The sequence below is a fragment of the Eulemur rufifrons genome, chromosome 19 (assembly GCF_041146395.1).
Source record: "Eulemur rufifrons isolate Redbay chromosome 19, OSU_ERuf_1, whole genome shotgun sequence".
NCBI classification, from domain to species: domain Eukaryota; kingdom Metazoa; phylum Chordata; class Mammalia; order Primates; family Lemuridae; genus Eulemur; species Eulemur rufifrons.
Genome location: NC_091001.1, coordinates 41,635,957 through 41,658,012, shown reverse-complemented (window position 1 = coordinate 41,658,012; position 22,056 = coordinate 41,635,957). Strand labels below are relative to the sequence as shown.

Here is a 22,056-nt window from a genome sequence, read left to right as displayed (position 1 = left end):
GGGACTATAGGTTTGTGCCACTGCACATAGCTTACATGAATGTTTAAGATAGCACATCAGGTTCAAAACAAATCTGTCTTCCAGCTTCCTCTTGGGGCTCTACTCTGACTCCCTAGAGTGGTCTTTATGTTCCTCTGCCACTGGAGCGATTCCATGGGAAAGTTTAAGAAGTACTGCCCTAATTAGGAGGAGATGAATAGTGATGGAAACTGAGGCACCGTGCTTGCCCAAGGAGGTAGATTTTGGTGGGGGTTCCTTGAGGGACTCCTCAAGTCAGACCACAGAAAGGGCTGTGCCCTGAGCTATCCCAGGTCAGCTCCCTTGGGATTTAAAGGAGGCTAAGCATCTTTAGCCCCTTGGTCTCCTCTCCCTCTTCATCCTCACCCTCCCCCCGCCCACCACGAGTCTGTGGTAATACACTGGGTGTCTCTGCCACGTTGTTATTTGTGAATCCCAGCCACAACTCTCCTTTCTCAGGAGGAGCAGCCAAGGAGGATGACCACGGGCAACTCATTTAACCTCACTGAGCCTTCATTTTCCTCATCTGTAAAACAGAGTGATAATAATGCCCCATGGCTTTGTTTTGGAGATAAAAATAAATTACATATGTACAAACATGTTATAAACTGTGCTTAGGTCCTGATGGCTTAGCTGGTTGTTGGTTTATTCATTTGTTTATTTATCCATGTGCTCAGGAAAAATAGTCATGAGTTGATTTATAGGACAGGAAATAGGAGGTGAAGCCTCGCTTCAGCCATGAAGGAAACATGGCAGGACAAGCAAGGGCTATTGCTGGGGCTCCGCAGCCTGCCTTCTGGGACGGGGGAAGGACAGTATCAGAAATAGTCAGACAAGTATCTACAGCCCAAGTGTCTCTTGCACAGCTTAGAAACCTATAGAATGAAGGAGCTGCCTAAGAATGCAGATGCTTTGGTGCCAATGGCTGGAGGGAAGGCAGAAGGGGAACCCTCCACAAAATTCCACTAAAAAGTTCAATTTAACTCCAAGGTATTTCAATGCCAGGCTTGAACTTCCAAGTGCTTTCCTTGTCTTGGCTTTAATATACTATATGGTAGGTAAGATGCCGTTCCCTGTTGAAGAAACCACTTACAAGTTTGCATCACTGGTCTTCCAATGTCAAATATTTGACCAACATTTCAGAAAGGAAGATATACAAACAGCCAATACAGCTCGTGAAAAATTGCTAAGCATCATTAGACATCAGGGAAATGCAAATTAAAACCACAACAAGGAAGTATTTCACACTCTTTAAAAAGGCTAAAACCAAAGACTTGTATCAAGGACTAATATCAAATGCTGGTGAGAATATGAAGCAAGTAAAACTCTCCTACACTGCTGGTTGGAATGTGAAATGGCATGATTCTTCTGGAGAACTGTTTAGCAGTTTCTTACAAAGTTAAACATACATTTACCCTATGACCTAGGAATTTCATTTCTAGTCATTTACCCAAGAGAAATGAAAACAAAGGTCTCCTGAAAGACTTATACAAAAATTTTCCTCACAACTTTATTCATAATAGCTCAAAACTGGAAACACTCCAAAAAATTCATCGATGGAAGAATGGATTAGCACTTTCGGTACAGCAATATAATGGAATAATATACAGATTAAAAAACAAACAAATCAGGGAAGAATTCCCATTAACCTGGGCTGGGTTAGGTGCCCATCTCTGGATTGTTCAACCATGTCTAGGAACAGATTCGTTTGAAAAGGGGGCTCCTTGTGGTTTGGGAAGGAAAAAAGAGAAGTCTGGATTTTTGTTTTTTTAATTTTTATAACATTTTTATTTTGAAATAGTTTAATATTCACAAGAAGTAGTACAGAGTTCCCATGTACCCTTCACCCAGCTTCCCCCATGACAAAATCTTCCATAACCATAGTACATACCAGAACATTAGCATTAGTACAATACTATTCCCTTAGGTAGAGACCTTATTTGGATTTCCCCAGTTTTTATATATTCTCCTTGCAAAATATTTATTTCTTTATATTTGAGGATGTATGGTATTGTGAAAACTTATCCCATGTGGAGATCTAAGTCACATCACCATAATCAGGATACAGAACTGTCCCATTACCACAAAGAGACTCTCAATATCCCTTAAGTGTATCTTTTGTTCTAAAAGTAAGCTTTTTAAAAAAACAGGCTTATTGAGATATAATTCACATATCACACAATTTACCCACTTAAAGTGTACAATCCAATGGTTTTTAGTATGTTCACAGAGTTGTGAAACCATCACCACAATTTTACAGCATTTTCATTCCCCAAAAAAGAACCTTCATAACCATTAGCAGTCATTCCCAATTTCTCTTTCCTCCACCCCCGACCCCAAGCAATCACTTATCTAGAAGTCTGGATTTCCAAATAATGTGCCACAGTTGTTCATTATGCCTGGGGTGGAGAGAAGAGCTAGGGCGGTATTTGGAGAAGGACTTGCACCAGGCCATTTTGTTACGGTCTACGTTGGGGGTGACTTGAACATATCCAAATGCTGTAGAAGATGTTGAGGATACAGGAAACAGAAGGGTCATCTGATCAGATAAGGTTCAAGGCATAAGAGTAGAGATTGGCTGAAGGCAGGAAGGGGACCACCTCTTCCATCCTAACAGGAAGAGGAAAAAAATCAGATAGCAACACAGTTGATGGGAGAAAACTGAGGGAGTTCTCTACTGATTCCCAATTCCTCTGTGAAATAGGCCATCAAAGCCATGTGGTCAGAGTAAAAACTATGTGGAATTAGGGAGGCCGGGCATGGTGGCTCACACCTGTAATCCTAGCACTCTGGGAGGCCGAGGACGGAGAATCGCTCAAGGTCAGGAGTTCAAGACCAGCCTGAACAAGAGCAGATCCCGTCTCTACTAAAAATAAAAAGAAATTTTCTGGACAACTAAAAATATATACAAAAAATTAGCCGGACATGCTGGCGCATGCGTGTAGTCCCAGGTACTTGGGAGGCTGAGGCAGAAGGATTGCTTAAGCCTAGGAGTTTGAGGTTGCTGTGAGCTAGGCTGATGCCACGGCATTCTACCCCAGGCAACAGAGCGAGACTCTGTCTCAAAAAAAAAAAAAAAAAAAAAACTATGTGGAATTAGGGAATGGAGAAAATGTGGGGAAGTCACTCTGGAGAACTGGAGAGAGAACTGACAAGAGCCCAAAAGATTAGTGGGGTCCAGATATGGACTGGCTGAGGTTGGAGCCCATAAGTGGTTAGAGGCATTGAAACGCTAGGTTTTGATCCAGCGACCTAAGCATAGTCACGGAGAAAGCAGAGGGCTGGAATGATCCAGGGCCGAGATGCAGTGCAGCAGGTGCCACACAAGGACACAGGGACAAGTGAGCAGCAGTTTACAAGGGAATGGTTGAAGTAATGGCATGTGGAGTTGAAGGTGGGTAGGAAATGAAGGGAAGAAAGTAGGGGCTGTTAGGAGGCCAGTGGGAGGATTTAAGTTTTGGGTTTCTGCCCCATCTTACCTTCTCTTACCTGATGTCTGACCCCACCCACGGCGGCCACATGAACACTAGCAGGTGAGCTTCCACCTGCATGGTGCTGGCCCTTTCCCAAGCTCCTGCTCACTCCCTTGTCCCTGCCTCCTGCTGTCTTGATTTCTAGGAGAACTAGAATCCACTGTGGATCTTTCCTACTCATTCTCCTTAGTAACATGAGCAAAATCAAGGGCAGGATCGTTTGGGGCTGGAGGACGGGTGGTGAGAGGAATACACAGGCATGCAGGGCCTGGGGCTATGCCACGTGCCTGCCGACAGCAGAGGAGCGTGCGGAGTGGGTGATCCCCTGCTGTATGTGCAGAGGTTCTGGTGACCTTTTATCAGGCCAGAGGCCCTCACAGCACAGACAGGAAGCAGAAGTTAGGAGTCTCAGCTGGAAGCTTTTTAATAACAAGTTTTCTTGTTTAACAACAGAAAGATGTTCATGATATACTGTTAAGCTCTGTACTTAAGCAAGTTATTAAATGGTATTAACGAATGTTTCCAATTTTGTTTTAAGTGTGTGCATATACAGTCATGGAAAATAAGCTGAATTGCATCTTCAACTGTACAAGATGTTACAGAATTGTTCTTCAAAGAGGCTATCCCACATTTAGCCTCTAAAGTAGGGTATGAGTGTTCCTCCACATCTCCACCAAGGTTTACTGTTATCAGACTGAAATTGGGCGGAAAAAGTCTCATTTCCTTGATTGAGTTTGGACATATATGCTTATTGGCTATTCCAGTTTTGCCTTCTCTGAGCTGCCTGGTTATATCTCTTGATCACTTTTCACTGGGTCTGTGCCTTTTTCTCATTTTTAAAAACAGGAGTCCTAATATACTATAGTCTGGGTCCTAGTCTTTTGTTAGTCATATGTCAAAAAAGAAAAGGAAAGAAAAGAAAAGAAAGACAAAAGAAAAAGAAAAAAGAAAGAAAGGAATTGCTCAACATAAAACAAAATATCAAATAATTAACAGGGACATAATCACAGTACCATTAGGAAATTTCCAAGTGTTCTACAAGGAACTTGTATTAATTTAATTGTCAGAAAGAAATGCTGTTTTAAAGTTCTTTTTTTTTTTTTCCTGTCCTGCCTGTTTTAAAATTCTTTAGGTTTTTAAAGAATCCTATTTGTTCTCTAAAGTTTAGCCAAGTCTGATCCCACAGATGACTGCCATGTAGGGCTTCCTTTCAGATGGCCCTGGGCCCCTGGGGTTTTATGAGAACTGCAAGGACATCTTCCCGAATTCTGGTCCCTTGGTGACTGGGATGGTGTCTTAGTCTGTTTGTGCTGCTATAACAGCATACCGCAGATTGAGTAATTTATAATGAACAGAAATTTATTCGGCTAGCGGTTCTGGAGGCTGGAAAGTGCAAGAGCATGGTGCCAGCATTTGACAAGGATCATCCCGCAGCAGAAGGGCAGGAGATGAAAGTGAACACATGAGACAGAGAGTAAATGGAGGCTGAACTTATCCTTTTATCAGGAGCTCATTCCTGCAATAACTAACCCACTCCTGAGATAATGGCATTAATACATTCATGTGGGTGAAAGCCCTCAGGACCTTATCACCTTTTAAATATCCTATCTCCCAACACCATTACACTGGCAATTAAATTTCAACATGAGTTTTGGTGGGGACATTCAAACCGGTTGTTCACATTTTTTAGGGTTAAATTGAGGGTTGAAGGGCCAGACTCTGAGTTTCTGTACAGCAATAGAGACTTTCAGGAAAATGTTGTCCTCCCTGAAGGCCCAGCACAGCAACAAGCAATGGAGAGAGGATGTCTCAGGAATCACAGCTAACAGGAATTGCCCTCCAGATTTGACCCAAGCTCAGTGGGTTTTCTGGTGCCTGGCACAGGGGTGAGAATGCCTCAGGGATATTCCAAGCTTCTTCTGGCTCCTGACAATCCTGGGGCCAGAGAATTGGCTATTCAGGACAAATGGGTAAATGGCCCCCTCTGGTCATGACACACAGGTAACAGCAGAGAGCAGCACTGCACTGCTATCCCCTCTGAAAAGGGCCAACTAAGGAAGGTGCCTACTTGGGCAGAGTGAGTATCTCGGCCGAAACATCATTCTACAGCTTGTTTTGTTCTGTCTTATTCATCTTAGCCTGATTTAATTAATTTTGCCAGGTTCCAGAACTCTCATCCAAATTTCCCTTAGGAGGTAGTACCAGTGATAGAAAATAATAATAAAAATAGAAGAGGAAAACAGGAGCTACCGGCTTTCTTTATCTTTGTTTCCTCTTGCTTCTCCATACAGACATAAGCATAACTAATAATAATAATATATTCAATGCCAAATTATCTATAAATTAATTACCCACTTTGAAAATTATCAACAACTCTCTGTAGAACTGGGCCGAGCCAGGACTGTAAAGTAGGCAACATCTATTTAGTATCTTGTATTTGTACAGTGCTTCAGAATTTTAAATGAGCTTTCAAGTAAGTTAAAATAATTGAAAAAAAACCCTCCAAGAAATGTCAAGAAGGTTTTATCTCTCCCGCTGGAAAGAGATTAAGTGATTTGCCCAAGACCTTCCATTCAATAAATGATGGAGCTGAGACTGGAACCCAAACATTCAGATTTTGAGTCCAGGGCATTTCCTTTCCATCATTTGTTGCAACAGATGATTTAATGCCTTTTTTAAGCCCTGAAATTCCAGGATTCCATGATTTCTTTTGACATTTCCAACAGCCAGGCATTAATGCTCTCACCTGCCATCTGTCTGCCCAAAGATCCCTCTTCAATGCCACTGAGGCCCACTTTAATTTCGACACTGCCAGCACTTGTCCACTTCCTCTAAAACATCCACCCCCAGTCCCAGTGGAAAATATACCTTTTTGGTGTTCTATGTTCAGAGACTTTCTATACCAGTGCTGTCTAATAGAAATATGTGAGCCACACATTTAATTTTAAATTTTTTATTAGCCACATTGAAAAAGGGAAATTAATATCATATTGTATTTAGCCCAATATAACCAAAATATTATTTCAACGTGTAATCCATATAACAATTGGGATATTTTACAATCTTCTTTTGTGTACTAAGCCTATATAGTTTAGACCTACAGCACTTCTCAGTTCAAACTAGCCACATTTCAAGTGCTCAATGGCCACATGTGGCTAGTGGCTACCATATTGGACTGGACAGTTTCAAATAATGATTGTCGACATGAGCCTTTAATGTCCTAAGGCAAAGGAGTGACCTAATATAGGTTTTTCTCATATCAATGGAGGGGATATTTTTGGGTAATTCAAATTACAATTATACCAGGTCACATCAGCTCCGGGCTCCCTTGAAGTATCTGTCTTGGATCTCAACTCAAGCCCTGCTCTTCCCTTAACTGGCCATTTGACCTTGAACAATTAACCTCTCTGGACCTCTATTTCCTCATATACAAAAACAGAATGCTATTATCTATTTTTAGTATTTTTGTGAGAATTAAATTCAATATTCTGTAGGAAGAAGCTATCACTGTGTCTGCCATATATATCCACCATTCAACAAATAGCAGCTCCTCATTACCATCACAGCTGCTCCTGCACTGCTTGGTCAGGCTCGACTTTCTGTGACTAGATCAACCTGGCAAGTAGCCATCATTTGGGGAGGAGGAAAGGAAGTGTCCTCCTTGGTCCCCCCACCCACCAGCATACTCCTTACCACTTGTGCTGGGTTGAACATAGGCATCCCAAAATTCATGTCCTCCAGGAACCTGTGAATAAATGTGGCCTTATTTGGAAATAGGGTCTTTGCAGATGTAATTAAGATGAGGTCCTACTGGTCTAGGGTGGGTTCTGGATCCGATGACTGGTGTCCTTAAAGGAAGTCCACATGAAGACATGGGGACACATAGAGAAGGCCATGTGATGATGGCGGTGGAGATTGGAGTGATGTGTCTGTAAGCCAAGGAACACTAGGGACTCTTGGCAACCATCCGAAGCTAGGAAGAAGCAAGGAAGAATTCTTCCCTAGAGCCTTCAGGAATATGGCCCTGCTGACATCTTGATCTCAAATTTCCAGCCTCCAAAACTGTGAGAGAATAAATTTCTGCTGTTGTAAATCATCCAGTTTGTGGTAATTTATTACATCAGCCCTGGGAAACTAATGCATTATGGTATTTCAATTCTCTTTTCTAGGTGGTGTCACCAATAGACTGTCGATTCATGTTCTGTCGTAGTTATCTTTATACCCCTGGTTTTGGGTGCAGTACTTGGCATGCCATGGGTACTAGATGATTGTGGACTGGAAATGAAGTGAGAAAGCACATGGAAAAACCAAGTCGATAAACACATAGGGGTGTCGCTCTACCCCGACACATCTCAGAGAATGACTTATGTGGGTCAGGGGGAAGGGCGGGTTTGGAAAATTCTGTGGGCAATTGTGCTGGGGAGTAATCCATGAACCTGTGACTGGAGAGTTTGAATGTTAGACACAGAGGGGGACAAATACAGCACAATAGCCAGAAGCAGAAAGACACAGAGAGAAGGCGGAAGCCATGAGGCAGAAGAAACCACGAGTGGGCAGACAGGAGACCAGAGAGTAACCAGAAAGTCCACTGCTGTGAGAAGTGGTTGTTGTCAATACAGAGTAGAGGCTTCCTGAGTCTCAAGAAAGACAGACCACCAAGAGCTGCTCCTGAGCCACTAGGGAAAATCTCTGGAAGAACATTCCAACCCTTCATGCTACCTACTCACCCTCTGCTGAGGCAGCCTCTCACTCACTGCCCTTACAAATCACCATCATCTGAGGTAACTTGAACATTTTCCTCAACTGCAAGTCTAAATGTATTTTAAAATTTGACTGCTTCTTGGTAGTTTTTTCCTACTTTATAGACAAGCAAACTACAATTCATATTAGCACAGTGGTGGGTTTAGAATTTTGTCTCTTTCTCTCTCTCTCTCTCTCTCCCTCTCTCTCACTATTTTTCCCTCTTTCTTAGGTTAGTTAGAAAGCAGAGACATGACACAGAAAACGGCAGCAGGAGAGGTACATTTTTTTTTTTTTTTGAGACAGAGTCTCACTTTGTTGCCCGGGCTAGAGTGAGTGCCGTGGCGTCAGCCTAGCTCACAGCAACCTCAAACTCCTGGGCTCAAGCGATCCTCCTGCCTCAGCCTCCCGAGTAGCTGGGACTACAGGCATGCACCACTATGCCCGGCTAATTTTTCTATATATATATATTTTTAGTTGTCCATATAATTTTTTTCTATTTTTAGTAGAGACGGGGTCTCACTCTTGCTCAGGCTGGTCTCGAACTCCTGACCTTGAGCGATCCGCCCGCCTCGGCCTCCCAGAGTGCTAGGATTACAGGCGTGAGCCACCGCGCCCGGCCAGGAGAGGTACATTTAGATGGAGCAAGGTAGGTGTTGGTGTGAGAAATCATTATCGTGCTAGCTGGTCCGTGGGTGGAGACATTGGGGCAACACATCACCCACAGGAGAAACACGCTCCAGGAGGACTTCCCAGTTGTGCTTAGGAATGAATGAAAAATCATGAACTGTAAACTGTTTCCTGCAGAAACCGAGGGGAAAATCAGAGCAACAAAAGCCTTTTTAAAAATGCTTGGGTGTTTTCAGCAGCATTGTGGGTTCACTCTGTTGAGCTTAAGCGAGGACAATGCCTGACAGGCTGTAATTAATCTGTCTGTAACTGTCCTTAGAGCCTGTGTTGCCACAGCAGGCTCTAAGGACAGTTACAAACAGTTTTCTCTCCTGGGTTGTTTCAAATAAGATGTCCCAATGCAGCTTCATCAAATGAGGCAGCAGTAGACTCCCTGAGACCACATAAACACGGTGTTTTTCCCAGGATTAGCTTGCCTAATTCCAGAGTCCTGGATCTCTGTGAGTTGAGGCAAACGAATTATCAAGAGATGAATCATGTGTCAATGAGAAAAGTGGGAAAACATTGGTAGAGGTGAAGTCTTTCCTCTAAGGAGCCAAGCAAGGTTTCCCTTCAGGACTGACAGATGGTTCACCTGTCTCCCTAAGGAAAATGAAACCACTGCTGTAAGTCTGAGTACTAATGTTGGATGAAACTGGGAGATGTCTGAAAAACAGGCTTCCCAAAGGTAGGATGAGCCAGGCCAGGGTGTTGCTCTTCTGATAAAATTAGAATCCCACCAAAGCATGTCATTGTAAAATGTCGACAATGCAACAAAGAGAAGATCCTACAATCTTCTAAAGGGGAGGAGGGGAAATATCGTATATAAAGGATTAACAAGGGAGCAATCCTTTCAGAATTCCAAAAGAAAATTATTTCTAAACTAGAATTCTGTACCAGGCTAAATCACCAATTCATGTGAGAATAGAAAGATCATTACACATTGTATGTCTGTATCAAAATGTCAAATGTACCCCATAAATATGTACAATTATTGTGTCTCAATTAAAAAATCTTAATCATACAAAAAAAGTTTTTAAAAAAAAATATTTTGGACATGAAAGGTTTCAAAAAACTTACCTCTCATTCAGTCTCCTCAGAAAGCTGCCAGAGGATGTGCTCCATAAAAACAAAGGAGTAAGCTAAGAAAGGATGTGACAAATAGAAGATGTAACATAGGAGAGCTGCAAAGGAATGATGGGGAAGGGGCTCCCAGGATGCTTGTAGAGCTTTCTGACTTACCTGAGACAGGAGCAGGTAAGAAGTTTCCAGGAAAGAGCTCTTCATGAAGAACAATTGAATAACTCCTTGATATGAACTACCAATTGAGATTTAGAGTTGAACTAGTGATAAGTACAGAGAAAACCAAGACAGCAAGCAAAGGACGATTATTAACTCCATAGGCAACAAAAAGTTATTCAAAAAAGTAAAGTAATCTCAGGCAACTACACAACTCGGCTGTGAATAGAGTTTGCATAGTATCTGCTCTGGGACAGAACCATTTTGTGTGATGTAATTCACAGTCTCTAGGAAGAAATCTCTGGGATCCAGATGAAAAGCTTGCACTTAAAAATAAATAAACAAACAAAACCCAACTTTGTGTAATTAAGGCTTACTGTGGGACACCAGTACCCTACACACTCAGCTGACTGTCAGCCCAGAGTTTAGTGATCTTTATCGAAATATTCTTCCCTCTTTGTATTGTTGGGGAATTTAAATATCTCCATAAAACATCAAAAAGAAGGAAAGCAGTTTTATTATTGAATAAACATCAACCAGAGTACCATGGACAAGGTTGATCATCTCCAAAGAAATTATAAATACAGAAAGAAATTCCACCCTGTTTATACAGTCAACCATCCTTTTAGACTGCCTTACATACATATGTTCTCAATTAACAGTAACCTGTCCTCCTATAAGAATACTTAGCACCATTTGCTGCACATTCTTTCATGATTTATTCTAAATTCACCTTTATCAGAAGGGATAATAAAAATTTTCTTATCTCTGTAACAAGCAAATGACTAAGAAGATAAAAACAGAAAGGTACCCAGAGGCTAAACTTCCACAGTGAAAGGGACACAGAGGCACTGTCTTCCTAGGTGTTTACATTTCAAAGGGATGGCTCCCAGATTTCTGAAAAAAAAAAAATTCTAGATTGTAAAGCTGACAAAAAGATAACTCAGGAAGTTAAAAAAAAAAATGTATGTCCTTTACTGGGTAGGACCATCCGCCCATCACAAATTGCAAAATGTTTGGCAGTAAAGTCTACCCCTGAGCCCCTATCCCAGGCATTGTGGCGGTAACAAAAGAAAGAGAGTGAAGAGGAGGGAGGGAGGGGAGAAAACTGCCCTCACATATCTTCAAATACCTCCTGGAAAGAGAACGCCAAGCTAGAGTGCCCAGTTCATGCCAATTTGCCCAGCACTTTTCTAGCTGAATTTTACCAATTTTAGCACTAAAAGTCTCATGTCCCAGACAACCCACTAGTTCCAGGCAAACCAGGACAGTTGGTCACCCAAACACCCCACCATATTTGCACATATATATTTGCATGTGTCAATCATCTAATTATGTATGTGTGCCACTTAGGGGAAAATAAAAACTTAAAAAGATAGGCTTTACCACTGAAGAAATCTGGTTTTGGGTTATGATCCTCTCCTTTACCAGGTTTGTGACTAAGGCAAGTTTCTGTTGATGAATTGCAGTCATCCCTTGGTATACATGGGGGATTTGTTCCAGGACCCTCATGGATACCAAAATCCACAGATGCTCCAGTACCTGTTATAAAGTGGCATAATACATAACCTATGCACATCCTCCTGTATACTTTAAATCATGTGTAGATGACTTGTAACACCTAATAAAATGTAAATGCTATACTAAATAGTTGTTATCGAAAGGGGCAGCCTTGCAAAAATTAACAGGAAAATATCTAATGCTGCAATTTCCTAGTAACAGTTAAAGATCCATCCTAAGAGTTCACTTGCCAACAGGCACCCCACAGGAGTTCTGTTTTGCACAATTCCCGAAAAGAGTTGGACAGAAAAGAGATGTAAATCTTTCTCTTTCAAAATTGCTTTGAGAATCTGCTTTTACAGAGTTCCTGAGTGAACAGCAGGACAATAAGCTCCAGGCCTCAGCCATATCTTGAGGGCAGAGTCACATCTCCCACGATAATCTCACCTCCAAGGAAAGGCAGGGGAGCCAACCCTTGGACTTCAACATACTGCTGCAGTTTCTGTCATCGTCCTGCCTCAGAGAAGAAAGAACGAAGCAGATGCAGCAGTACCCTGTTAATCTGGCTGCAGCCATAAACCTCCACCCCTAAATAAAAAGCCTGAATACCTGGTTCTCTCTGCCAACATTCTCTACCTCCTTCACTTCTGTGTTGGCCCTTTTCTGCCTAAGGAAAAGTAAATAAACTTCTTTCTGTCCTGATCTTTGCCTGGAGAGATCTTTCTCAATACTCTTGTGCAGTAGCTCTCACACCCTAACAGTTATACTGTATTGCTTAGGGAATAATGACCCCAAAAGTCTGTACAAGTTCAATACAGATGCAATTTTTTTTTTTTTTTAGAGACAGGGTCTCGCTCTGTCACCCAGGCTGGAGTGCAGTGTCATCATAATAGCAGCCTCAAACTCCTGAGCTCAAGTGATCCTCCTGCCTCAGCCTCCAGAGACACAATTTTTTTTTTAATATTTTGATACCCAGTTGGTTGAATCCACTGATGCAGAACCCACAGCTATGGAGGGCTGACTGTACTATCAACAACTCTGGTTGGCACTTCTCTTGTCTGTTCAAGGGAATAAAAATGGTTCATCCTGTTGGGGCTGGTGGGAGAATCCAGCACCTCATAAATGGCCTGGTCTCTTGTGTGAATTCAGGCCTCAATCCTCCAAAATCCCTCCCTCGCCCCCCCCCCCATTTTTATTTATTTCTTCTTTAGAGAAATTAGCTTATTTTGTCCTAAACTACTTATCTGGGAGACCAAGAAGGAAGTGGCCCCGGGGTAGGTGAAGGGCACCAAAGGTCACCAGAAGGTTGCAGGGGCCACTGACACAGTATTGAGCATCTGGCACTGTCTCCTGGTGCAGCCTTGTGTCTGTACCTTGTGCACAGGTGTGTGTTTGGCTCTCTTCTCTTCTGTGTGGGCTGCTACCCCCAGTTACATTTTATAATTTGACAGTTTTGGGGGCAGAGACTCTGGTGTAGTGCTTCAGACAGTGCTGAGCACATAGGAGCTGCTTCAAAGAATTGTTTAGGGACAGACTAAACCTGCTTGAAATGATGACACTTGTTCTAGAATGACATTCTATAAAGTGCTGATAATGTACAATTGGTAAAATGGGACATTAACTACTTTTACAAAGTACAAACCCTCAAATTCAATACTTTACCAGTATAATACACAGTCAGTGTTCTTGAGGTCAGCTCTAACTAATGAATTACCTCTTGTGGCCTGGTTCTCTTGGTGACTTATGTGCCCCCAAACAAGGGAATCGTTTAGATGAGTTCTAGCTACTTTCGGTATGAAGCTAGGGAGCTTGGGCACAGGAGAAAGTTCTGTGGTTCAGGAAAGGAAAGGAAGAGGTAGTTTAGATGACAGAGAGACAAACCTAGGGTTAAGATGATGCTGCAAAGTTAGCAAGTGACTTTCCTGAAAGTATTTCATGCAGCAGATGCGGCTGGTCACCATCTTATTCTTTTTCTCACCAAAAGTTTTCAATTAAAATTTGAAACTCTGGGCTGGTCATGGTGGATCACGCCTGTAATGCTAGCACTTTGGGAGGCTGAGGCAGGAGGATAGCTTGAGCCCAGGAATTGGAGGTTTCAGTGAGCTAGGATGATGCCACTGCATTCTAGCTGGGGCGACAGAGCAAGACTCTGTCTCAAAAAAAAAAAAAAAAAAATTGAAACTCTGATTTTTATCAAAGAAGTCAATGTTAGGGTTGCCAGATAAAATAGAAGAATACCAGTTAAATTTGAATTTCAGGTAAACAATGAATAATTTTTTAGTATAAATGTGTTCCAAATATTGCATGGGACTTATACTAAAAAATTACTTGTTGTTTATCTGAAATTCAAATTTAAACTGGGCTTCCTGTATTTTTATTTGCTAAATCTGGCAGCACTAGCCAGTGAGGTCTAGGATTCATTTCAGAGAAACTCACATTATAGGTAACGTCCATAGAAATACCTTTAAAGAGAAATAGCCCTTAATTCTCTCTCTCTCTCTCTCTCTCTCTCTCACACACACAGACACACACACACACACACACACACACCCCAAAGATCACAAAATGCAGGTTATAATTCTTCCTTTAATGTGATTCATGCTACTCTGATGACCTTCAGGTCAAACTCAGACTTGCAGTTAGAGGTCCCATTGGCTAGTTTTATCTATGTAACAATAGAGGCCTCATATGTGATAATGAGCTTGGGTTTGGCTTGAAGCATCAGAAGCCGTGTCTCTTGAGGTATTTGGCTCGGGCAAGGACATCATTGCAGAAGTCACAGCTCAGGTCCTCTCTGCTTCTGACATAGCCAGCACCCCCACTGTAGGCACAGAGTCCACCTGAAATGCACATGATAGATTAATGCTGCAACCAGCTCCATAAATAAGAAAGTGGGTTTTTTTAAATAGTGTTTTCAGTTCCCTCATATTTCCAATGAGTTTTCAGTGTTCATCTTGTGGCTAGGGCTGGCTGCTCTAAGTGGTCTTGACAGTGAGTTTTATCTCAAGTCTGGTAGCTTAGCAAGTACAGTTTCAAAGTAGGCAGAAAATAGAGAGCTCTCAATAAGATTTGATGACCAAAAATTTGTAACTGTGTTGTACTAATGCATTCCTTTGAGTTTCTTTCCCAGAAATGGCGGAACCTCCTTGCAGCCAGGAGATAATTACACCACCTGTTTGTCCAAAGAAGACAAGATAAGCCACACCCCCCCACAGATGGTGCACAAGGCTGAAAGAATGACCAATATTAACCCCTAGCTCATTATAATACTAAAATCCCCACCCTGGGAAGGACTTATCTGCCATTTTTTGATCATGGGATGTATGTACTAGCATGATTTCTCACTGCGCTTGCGTGCCCTGCACTCCACCCCAAACAGGCAATGATGCTCGCTCCCCAGTGCAGTATTCGTTTTGCCTCCACAAAAACCTCCTGACCCTGTTGGTCGGGGAGGCGGATTTGAGGCAGTCCATACCTCCCACCTCCCAGTTGATATGTTCAACTGTAACAAATCCTTTCTTCCTTGACAATCCTGGTCTCAGTAACTGGCTTTCTATGCAGTGAGCAACAGTGAAACCACCCCCCCCACCCCCCCCACCCCCCGTGGGTTCCTTAACACTGCTGGCCTAGCAGCCCTTCACTGCTACAGGGTATTCCGCAGTTAACTTCGATTCTCTTTCCTAACTGCCTATCAAGAGGCAACTGTGGTTTCAGGGAATCTGGTGCAACATACTACACACATCCCTATTAATTCCGTGCTGTGAAACGGCTGACCCACGCATTACACGTACCTCTCAGGTGCTGGTCAGGGGTCCAGGTTGGAAACTCCCTCTGGATTTCTTTGATTCTAGTAGTAAGAATCTCAGTCTTCTGGGAAACCTGGGACTCACTAATCCAGGATGTGGGCGCAGACAAGCCAGCGTCCTGGAGAGGGTGAGGCAGAGGAAGAGCCAGTCAGCAAGGTGGGAGGGTGACTCAGCTGCACAGCTCAGTGCTGCTCCTTAGTTTCCCTTGTCTTTTTCTCCTTCCACCTGTGGTGGAAACAATGGGGATTCAGCCCCCTGGGGATTAGGATTAAATGGTAAAACTACTTACATCTGTCAGGATGGCTATTGTCAAAACCACAAAAGACAAGTGCTATGGTTTGAATGTTCATCTCCTCCAATGTGGCAGTACTGAGAGCTGCGGCCTCTAAGAGGTGACTGGGTCATGAGCGCTCTGCCCTCGTGAATGTATTAATCCATTCATGGATTAACAGATTAATGGGTCATCACAGGAGTGGAACTGGTGGCTTTATAAGAAGAGGAAGAGAGACCTGAGCTAGCATGCTTAGCCCCCTTGGCATGGGATGCCCCGTGCCACCTTGGGACTCTTCAGAGACTCCCCACCAACAAGAAGGCTCTCACTAGATGTGCCCCCTCAACCTTGGACTTCCCAGACTCCAGAACTGTAAGAAATAAATTCTATTTCTTATAAATTACCCAATTTCAGGTATTCTGTTATAAGCAACAGAAAAGAGACAAAGGGTGTTGTTGAGGATGTAGAGAAATTGGAATCCTTGTGCACTGTTGCTGGGAATGCAATATGGTGCAGACACCATGAAAAACAGTATGGTGGTTTTTCAAAAAGTTAAAATTAGAACTACCATATGATCCAGCAATCTCTCTTCTGGGTATTTATCCAAAAGAATTGAAATCAGTATCTCAAAGAGATATCTCTTGCAATCCCATGTTCATTTCAGAGCTATTCACAGTAGCCAAGGGATGAAGACAGCCTAAATGTCCATGACAGATGAATGAATAAAGAAAATGTAGTGCATATATACCATGGAATATTATTCCACCTTTAAAAAGAAGGAAATCCTACAGTATACGACAACATAGATGAACCTTGAGGACATTATGTAAGTGAAATAAACCAGTCACAGAGAGATGAATCCTGCATGATTCTGCTTACATGAGGTATCTAAAATAGCCAAATTCATAGAAGCAAAGAATAGAATGGTAGCTGCCAGGGGCTGGGGGGATGGAGAAACGGGGAGTTGCTAAGCAATGTGTATAAAATGTCAGTCATGCAAGACAAGTAAGTTCTAGAGATCTGATGTATGACATTGTGCCCATAGCTAGCAACACTGTATTGTACACTTAAAAATCTGATGAAATGATAGATCTCATGTTAAGTGTTCTTATCAAAGGAAAAAAAAACAGTAGTTGCAAGGTTTCGGCTATGGAAGGGACAAACAGACATTTCATTGCAGCTTCAACATCAGGGTGAGAGGTTGAGTTAATGGCTGAGTTAGTGTAGATACCAGTCTGATGCCCTCCTTTAATGCCACAAATGCAGACCCTCCAAACAGGCCAGGAAGGAGTTTTTCTGTCTGTATTTATAATTTTCCTTCCAGATGATCTGAATGTCTAAAGGGACATCTAACTATTCACATATATATATCATCCCACACTTAATTGACTAACCTTTCTTATACACCTTTGATTACCACTTCTGTGTGGGTTTCACCATACTTGGGAGAAATGTCTGAATCTGGAGAATTCCTATTTCATCTTCAAAGGAGATGGACTCATCCTTATCCTCAAAATCAGATTTTACAAAGGAGGCAGAACAGGACAGCAGAAATGATGCCAGCTCCAACATCCCAAGACACTGTTCTTGGTCCCAGTCCTGCACCATCCAGCTGCATGTGACTTTGCAGCAGTGACTCCCTCCTTGTTCATCCCTCTTCTCCCTCATTAAGGATGGATTACATGCCCCTCCCAACACCATCTGGTCAGATTATTAGATGGGTCCCCAAATCCAAATAAGATAAAGCATTTGAAAGTACTTTTAAAAATTAGAAAGCATAATACAAAGTTGTCATGGGAAGCAAATTTAAAGAGATCACTGAGAAATAAATTTTCCTAAAACCTTAAAAAATGACTGCAATACTCAGGTTTCTCAACAACAGCAGTGTGAGATACAATGGAAAAAAAATTGAGCCTCAGTCTCAGCCTTGCCATCACTGATTCCCCAGGGCAGAGTTAATCCAACAGTGGGGTTAATGACCAGTTCCCTGGAAGTCTCTCTCTGACAAGTGATGCCACGCAGGTTTTATGCAAGAATAAAACTTGATCTTGAGAACTAAGAATTGGGTAGAAAAAAGACAAGGGAAAAGGAATTTAACATTTGTTGAGAACCTACCACATACTAGGTATTTTTTTTGCATTATTTTATTGAACCTTATGAATTATAATTATAATTATGAATTATAAGAATGGCATTTTATAATGGGCCTCAATTTCACTGAGGCCCAGTGAAATTAAATGATTTATTCAAAATCACTGAATAAATCAATGGCTACAAAATAACTGAGCAAAGATTTAATCTGTGATCTTTCCCCTGGACCCATGCCTTATTGGAAATCCACAGTATGGTACCCTGGTTGATATGGCTCAAAATGAAGCAGAAATGTTGCCACTCATTTCTCTGAGGCAGAACTGTGACTCTCAGAACTCCAGGAAGCTTCATTCACTCTGTGTGCAATGGAGCTATGTCATCATTTCTGCCCCCCCCAAAAAAAAAAGAAAAAAAAAAAAAGAAATAGTAAAGGTGCCTCCTTGGAGTTGTGCCTTACAGCAGAATGGCCACATGTCATGTTAACTAATGGAGAGTTACCTGTACCACCCTAATCCTATCGCCCATGTCGCCCACGTTGACCAGAACGTTGCCACCCTGAGACTCCCTGGACAAGACACCAGCAATCACTGCAGGATCCACGCAGTACTTTTGGCCAGCGGTTCGCATCACGGGTTGATATTTCAGTAGGTATGGCATGTCTATTTCAGCCAGCCTTTCGGAGGCACGAACTCCTAAAGCAAACAGAGAAGGAAGGATGCAGCCCTGTGTGACTTACGCTGAAACAGGAGCTCAAGGAGAGAGACAAAGTATACTCCAAGGATCTGGGTAGTGGTCTAGGACTGAGAATCCCAAATTTTGGTCTTAAAACTCTAGTGGCCATTCTCTGACCTGAGATTAGGACTCTCCTCCTGTGAGCTTGAGTTAGCATGCCCTCAGGCAGGCATCCTTTGTGGCCACCAGTGCCCCTCAGCTGGGCTCTCAGAGGCTGCTCTGGCCCACCCAGGACAATTCCATGGGCACAGGCACCATTGGTCCCATCCTAAGCACTCCAGACAAGGTTGCCCAATAAAACGTTCCTGCCCATTGGCTACAGCAGGCACATGATGTGAAGGAGAAATTCTCCCAAACCCTATAAGTCCTTGAATAGTTTCCCTTGACGGGTCTGTTTACAATTGCCCACCTTTCCAATCTTAAATGACACACTAAAAAAAAAATGTGAATTTAAACCTTTATGAAACAATAAGTCTACTGAGCAAAATGAAAACGAATACTAATTTACCTGGCTAGCTTTACCTTCTAAGCATTTTTATTATTTAAAAAGCACTCCTATCCACATCATATTGATCAGAGTTTACGACAACACTGTAAAGTAAATACCGTACTGTTATCCCCCTTTCAACAGAGGCTCCGGGAAGCTAAGTGACTTGTCCAAGAAGCAGAGCCAGGACTCTGACAAGGCTTTGGACTCCATGTCCAAAGTTCTTTCCACCACCGATAGCATGGGGCTTGTGGGGAACAGTGGGAACCCAGAGGCTATGTTGAGAGGGCAGGAGTGGGTAAGGGGTATAACTACCACAGTAGTTCAGGCCACGGCGTCTTCCAATCCCACAAGATGCCCCAGGGGTGACCAAGGTTCGGATGTTTCCATAGCATCCCCAATCGCTGCTTTCAGACGAGTCTGTAGGTTGAGAAAAGTTCAACCTAAGGCACGGAACTAGAACAATCCTCATCATTCTTCTTCCATGAATGAAATGACATAAATAAAAATAACTGTAATAAAATCAATAACAACATGAACTTCACTCTGCAACTGAAACTCTTTTGAAATTTAAAATTAACACTATGCTAAGAAATTATCACAGGAACCACTTTGATACTAAATTGGCATTTCCTATCCTGCAGAAGAGAGGAATTATTGGAGCAATTATACCGTTTGCAAGTCTCTGGGTTATCTTGGAACAAATCAGAGATTATCTGTTCCCTATAAAGTAGTTCTCATCTTACATCTTACGTGAACTCTCAGCACTTCTCGTTCAAATACTCCTAACTCATTTAGGAGATGTTTATGTTTGCTCTGGAGAAACACATATAAAGCCAGGCCCAAAGTAAAGCTGCTTGTAAACTGGGACTTATGGTTGGCTTCTCTTTCTCTCAGGGGCACTTCTAGGTGGGGGCCTATGACTGCAAAGAGGGGTACACATGCAGTGAGGCATGGGACCAGCTCTTAACATGGGGGTTCCCTCTTAACTCCTCCCTTTCTTTCTTCATCCTCTCCACCTCCTTCCACCTGCCTCTGTCATCCTAGTTGTCACTGAAGGGAAAGAGTGGTTTTAAACTCTATTGGGATTTCACAAAGGCCAGTGATGAGAAGGTTCTTCCTTCTCTTGACACCAGGAGGTGGGCGCATGAGAGCCAGTAACAAGACACCTGCAGGCGGCAGGAGCTTAGTCCTTGTGAGAATCGTCTCACTGTTGTAAGCCTATGAGAATTTCTCGTAGATTACGCTTTTCAAGTTACTTTATTCTTTGACTAAATTTGATTACATCATCAAACCTTAATGATTTGCAGATCTTTGGAAATATATCTCTTGCATATTATCATATATGTCCTGTATGCTTACATAAATGCATTTTAAGGTTTTATTTTCTTCCTCAGAGCTTCATGGGGTTTGCATCTGAAGAAACTAGTATTTTGGCGTAAATACTTCTACTTTACAAAGTTGTGAGGAGTAATCTGAAAGAAATGTGGAAATGAAAAACCTGGTCTTTTACGAGTATACCAAAAATTGAGCAAGCCAACCGATTATCTTTATGATTGGTGACAAATACCTTTAATATTGCGGTTGGTTGTATCACTAATGGCTTCCTGCCTTGTGGACTTCTCCCTAACCACATCATAGGGTCTTCCAAGATCTTTCTATTCCCAGTGCTTAGCATTTGTAGAAATTTTTAAATATTTGTTGAATGAATGGATCAATAAATAAATGAATGAATATAAAACCCCATCTGAGAAATGTTTTTAATTTAGAGCCAGGAAAAGTTTAGCTTCTCCTGAGGAACTATGTTTCCTGCTTTTATTTATCAAAAACCAAGCACTTTTCCCTTTTGCTACAGCGGCAATGAACCTTAGGACCAAAGCTGAAATTCAATCACAGCAACTATGTCAGTCTCAATGGTTAGCTTAGTCACATCTCCTTAATTCCCTTGATATTGCTTTGGTTTTCTATTTGAATTACATTAATATTTTTATGGCAACCACCTCAATTCTTCTATGGAAATATATAGATTATAAATAAATTCAATGAATGTATCACATAATTTTTGTGGTAGACAACGAGCAGTTGTCAAGAGTGTATATCTGAAGTCTGATCTTAAGCAACACTGTTTTAAGCCCACCCCACATTCTGGAGACCCCATCCTATCTTTTGCGGAGCATCTGGGGAGAGGCTGCTTATCAGTGGCTTTTCCTAACTCAGGGATTTATTGGAAAGCTCAGGAGAAAAATAATGTTTTCTGCTGCAGTTTCAAGTATGAGAAGTACCACTATGTTGCTATGCTTATCCTTCCCCCTCCAGGGTCGCTTAGAAGAATGCACCACGCTCACCAGTCAGGGCAAGGAGGCCCAGAAGCAGCCACAATGCAGACATGTCAATGACCTGGCTCTGCGGCTCCTGAAACATTTTTAAAATAAAAATTAGCTTGAATTGCGAAAATGTCAATTCTCATCATAATGGTATGTAAGATTTCTATGGAAGTGGGAGATGAAAGGAGCAAGCCTCTTTATATCTGAACTAAGAAAACAAATGATTTGAATCATAGTGAAAAAAGCAAAAGTAGGACAAGAGCTCCATCCATCTTTTCAATTAACTTAAAAATGATGAATGAGACTTCTACTCAACCCACAGGGACTCCACATACCGTCAAGTCACCAGATACTAATTATTTCAAGAAGCCAAGATACTTTGATTCTCAACACCAAGAAACAGAATGGCCTGACCCCAGACTCTGAAAAGCAAATTTTTAATGCACGTGCTGTATCCCAAGAGCCTAGGCCTTCATTTTCAAAGGATAATATGAAAAGGAGAATTTTGTATTTAGTTCTCTGAATCTGGGTTCTCTTTTCTTCAGGTTAGAAGAAAGGTCACACTTTCCTCAGTGCCTTGGAATGTATACTGGTTTTTGCTTTGGATGGAGGAAGGGGTTGGAAGACATTTCCCACTGGAGAGAGGCTACTTCCAGCAGCAAAGACAAATCTCCAAGAAGCTGGGCCATGCAGGGGTCCCAGGATT

The 22,056-nt window shown here is 42.1% G+C and overlaps 1 protein-coding gene across 1 annotated transcript; it reads right to left on the bottom strand.

Annotated features, from left to right (window-relative positions):
• Window positions 1–14,360: 14,360 nt before the first annotated feature.
• LYG1 (lysozyme g1) lies at window positions 14,361–21,414 on the bottom strand. The gene is made up of 5 exons (XM_069495164.1): window positions 21,372–21,414; window positions 19,342–19,446; window positions 18,306–18,499; window positions 15,431–15,563; window positions 14,361–14,479 (listed from the first exon to the last, which is right to left on the bottom strand). The coding sequence occupies exons 1-5, from the start codon at window positions 21,412–21,414 to the stop codon at window positions 14,361–14,363; spliced, it is 594 nt and encodes a 197-aa protein (XP_069351265.1).
• Between the last annotated feature and the right edge of the window lie 642 nt (window positions 21,415–22,056).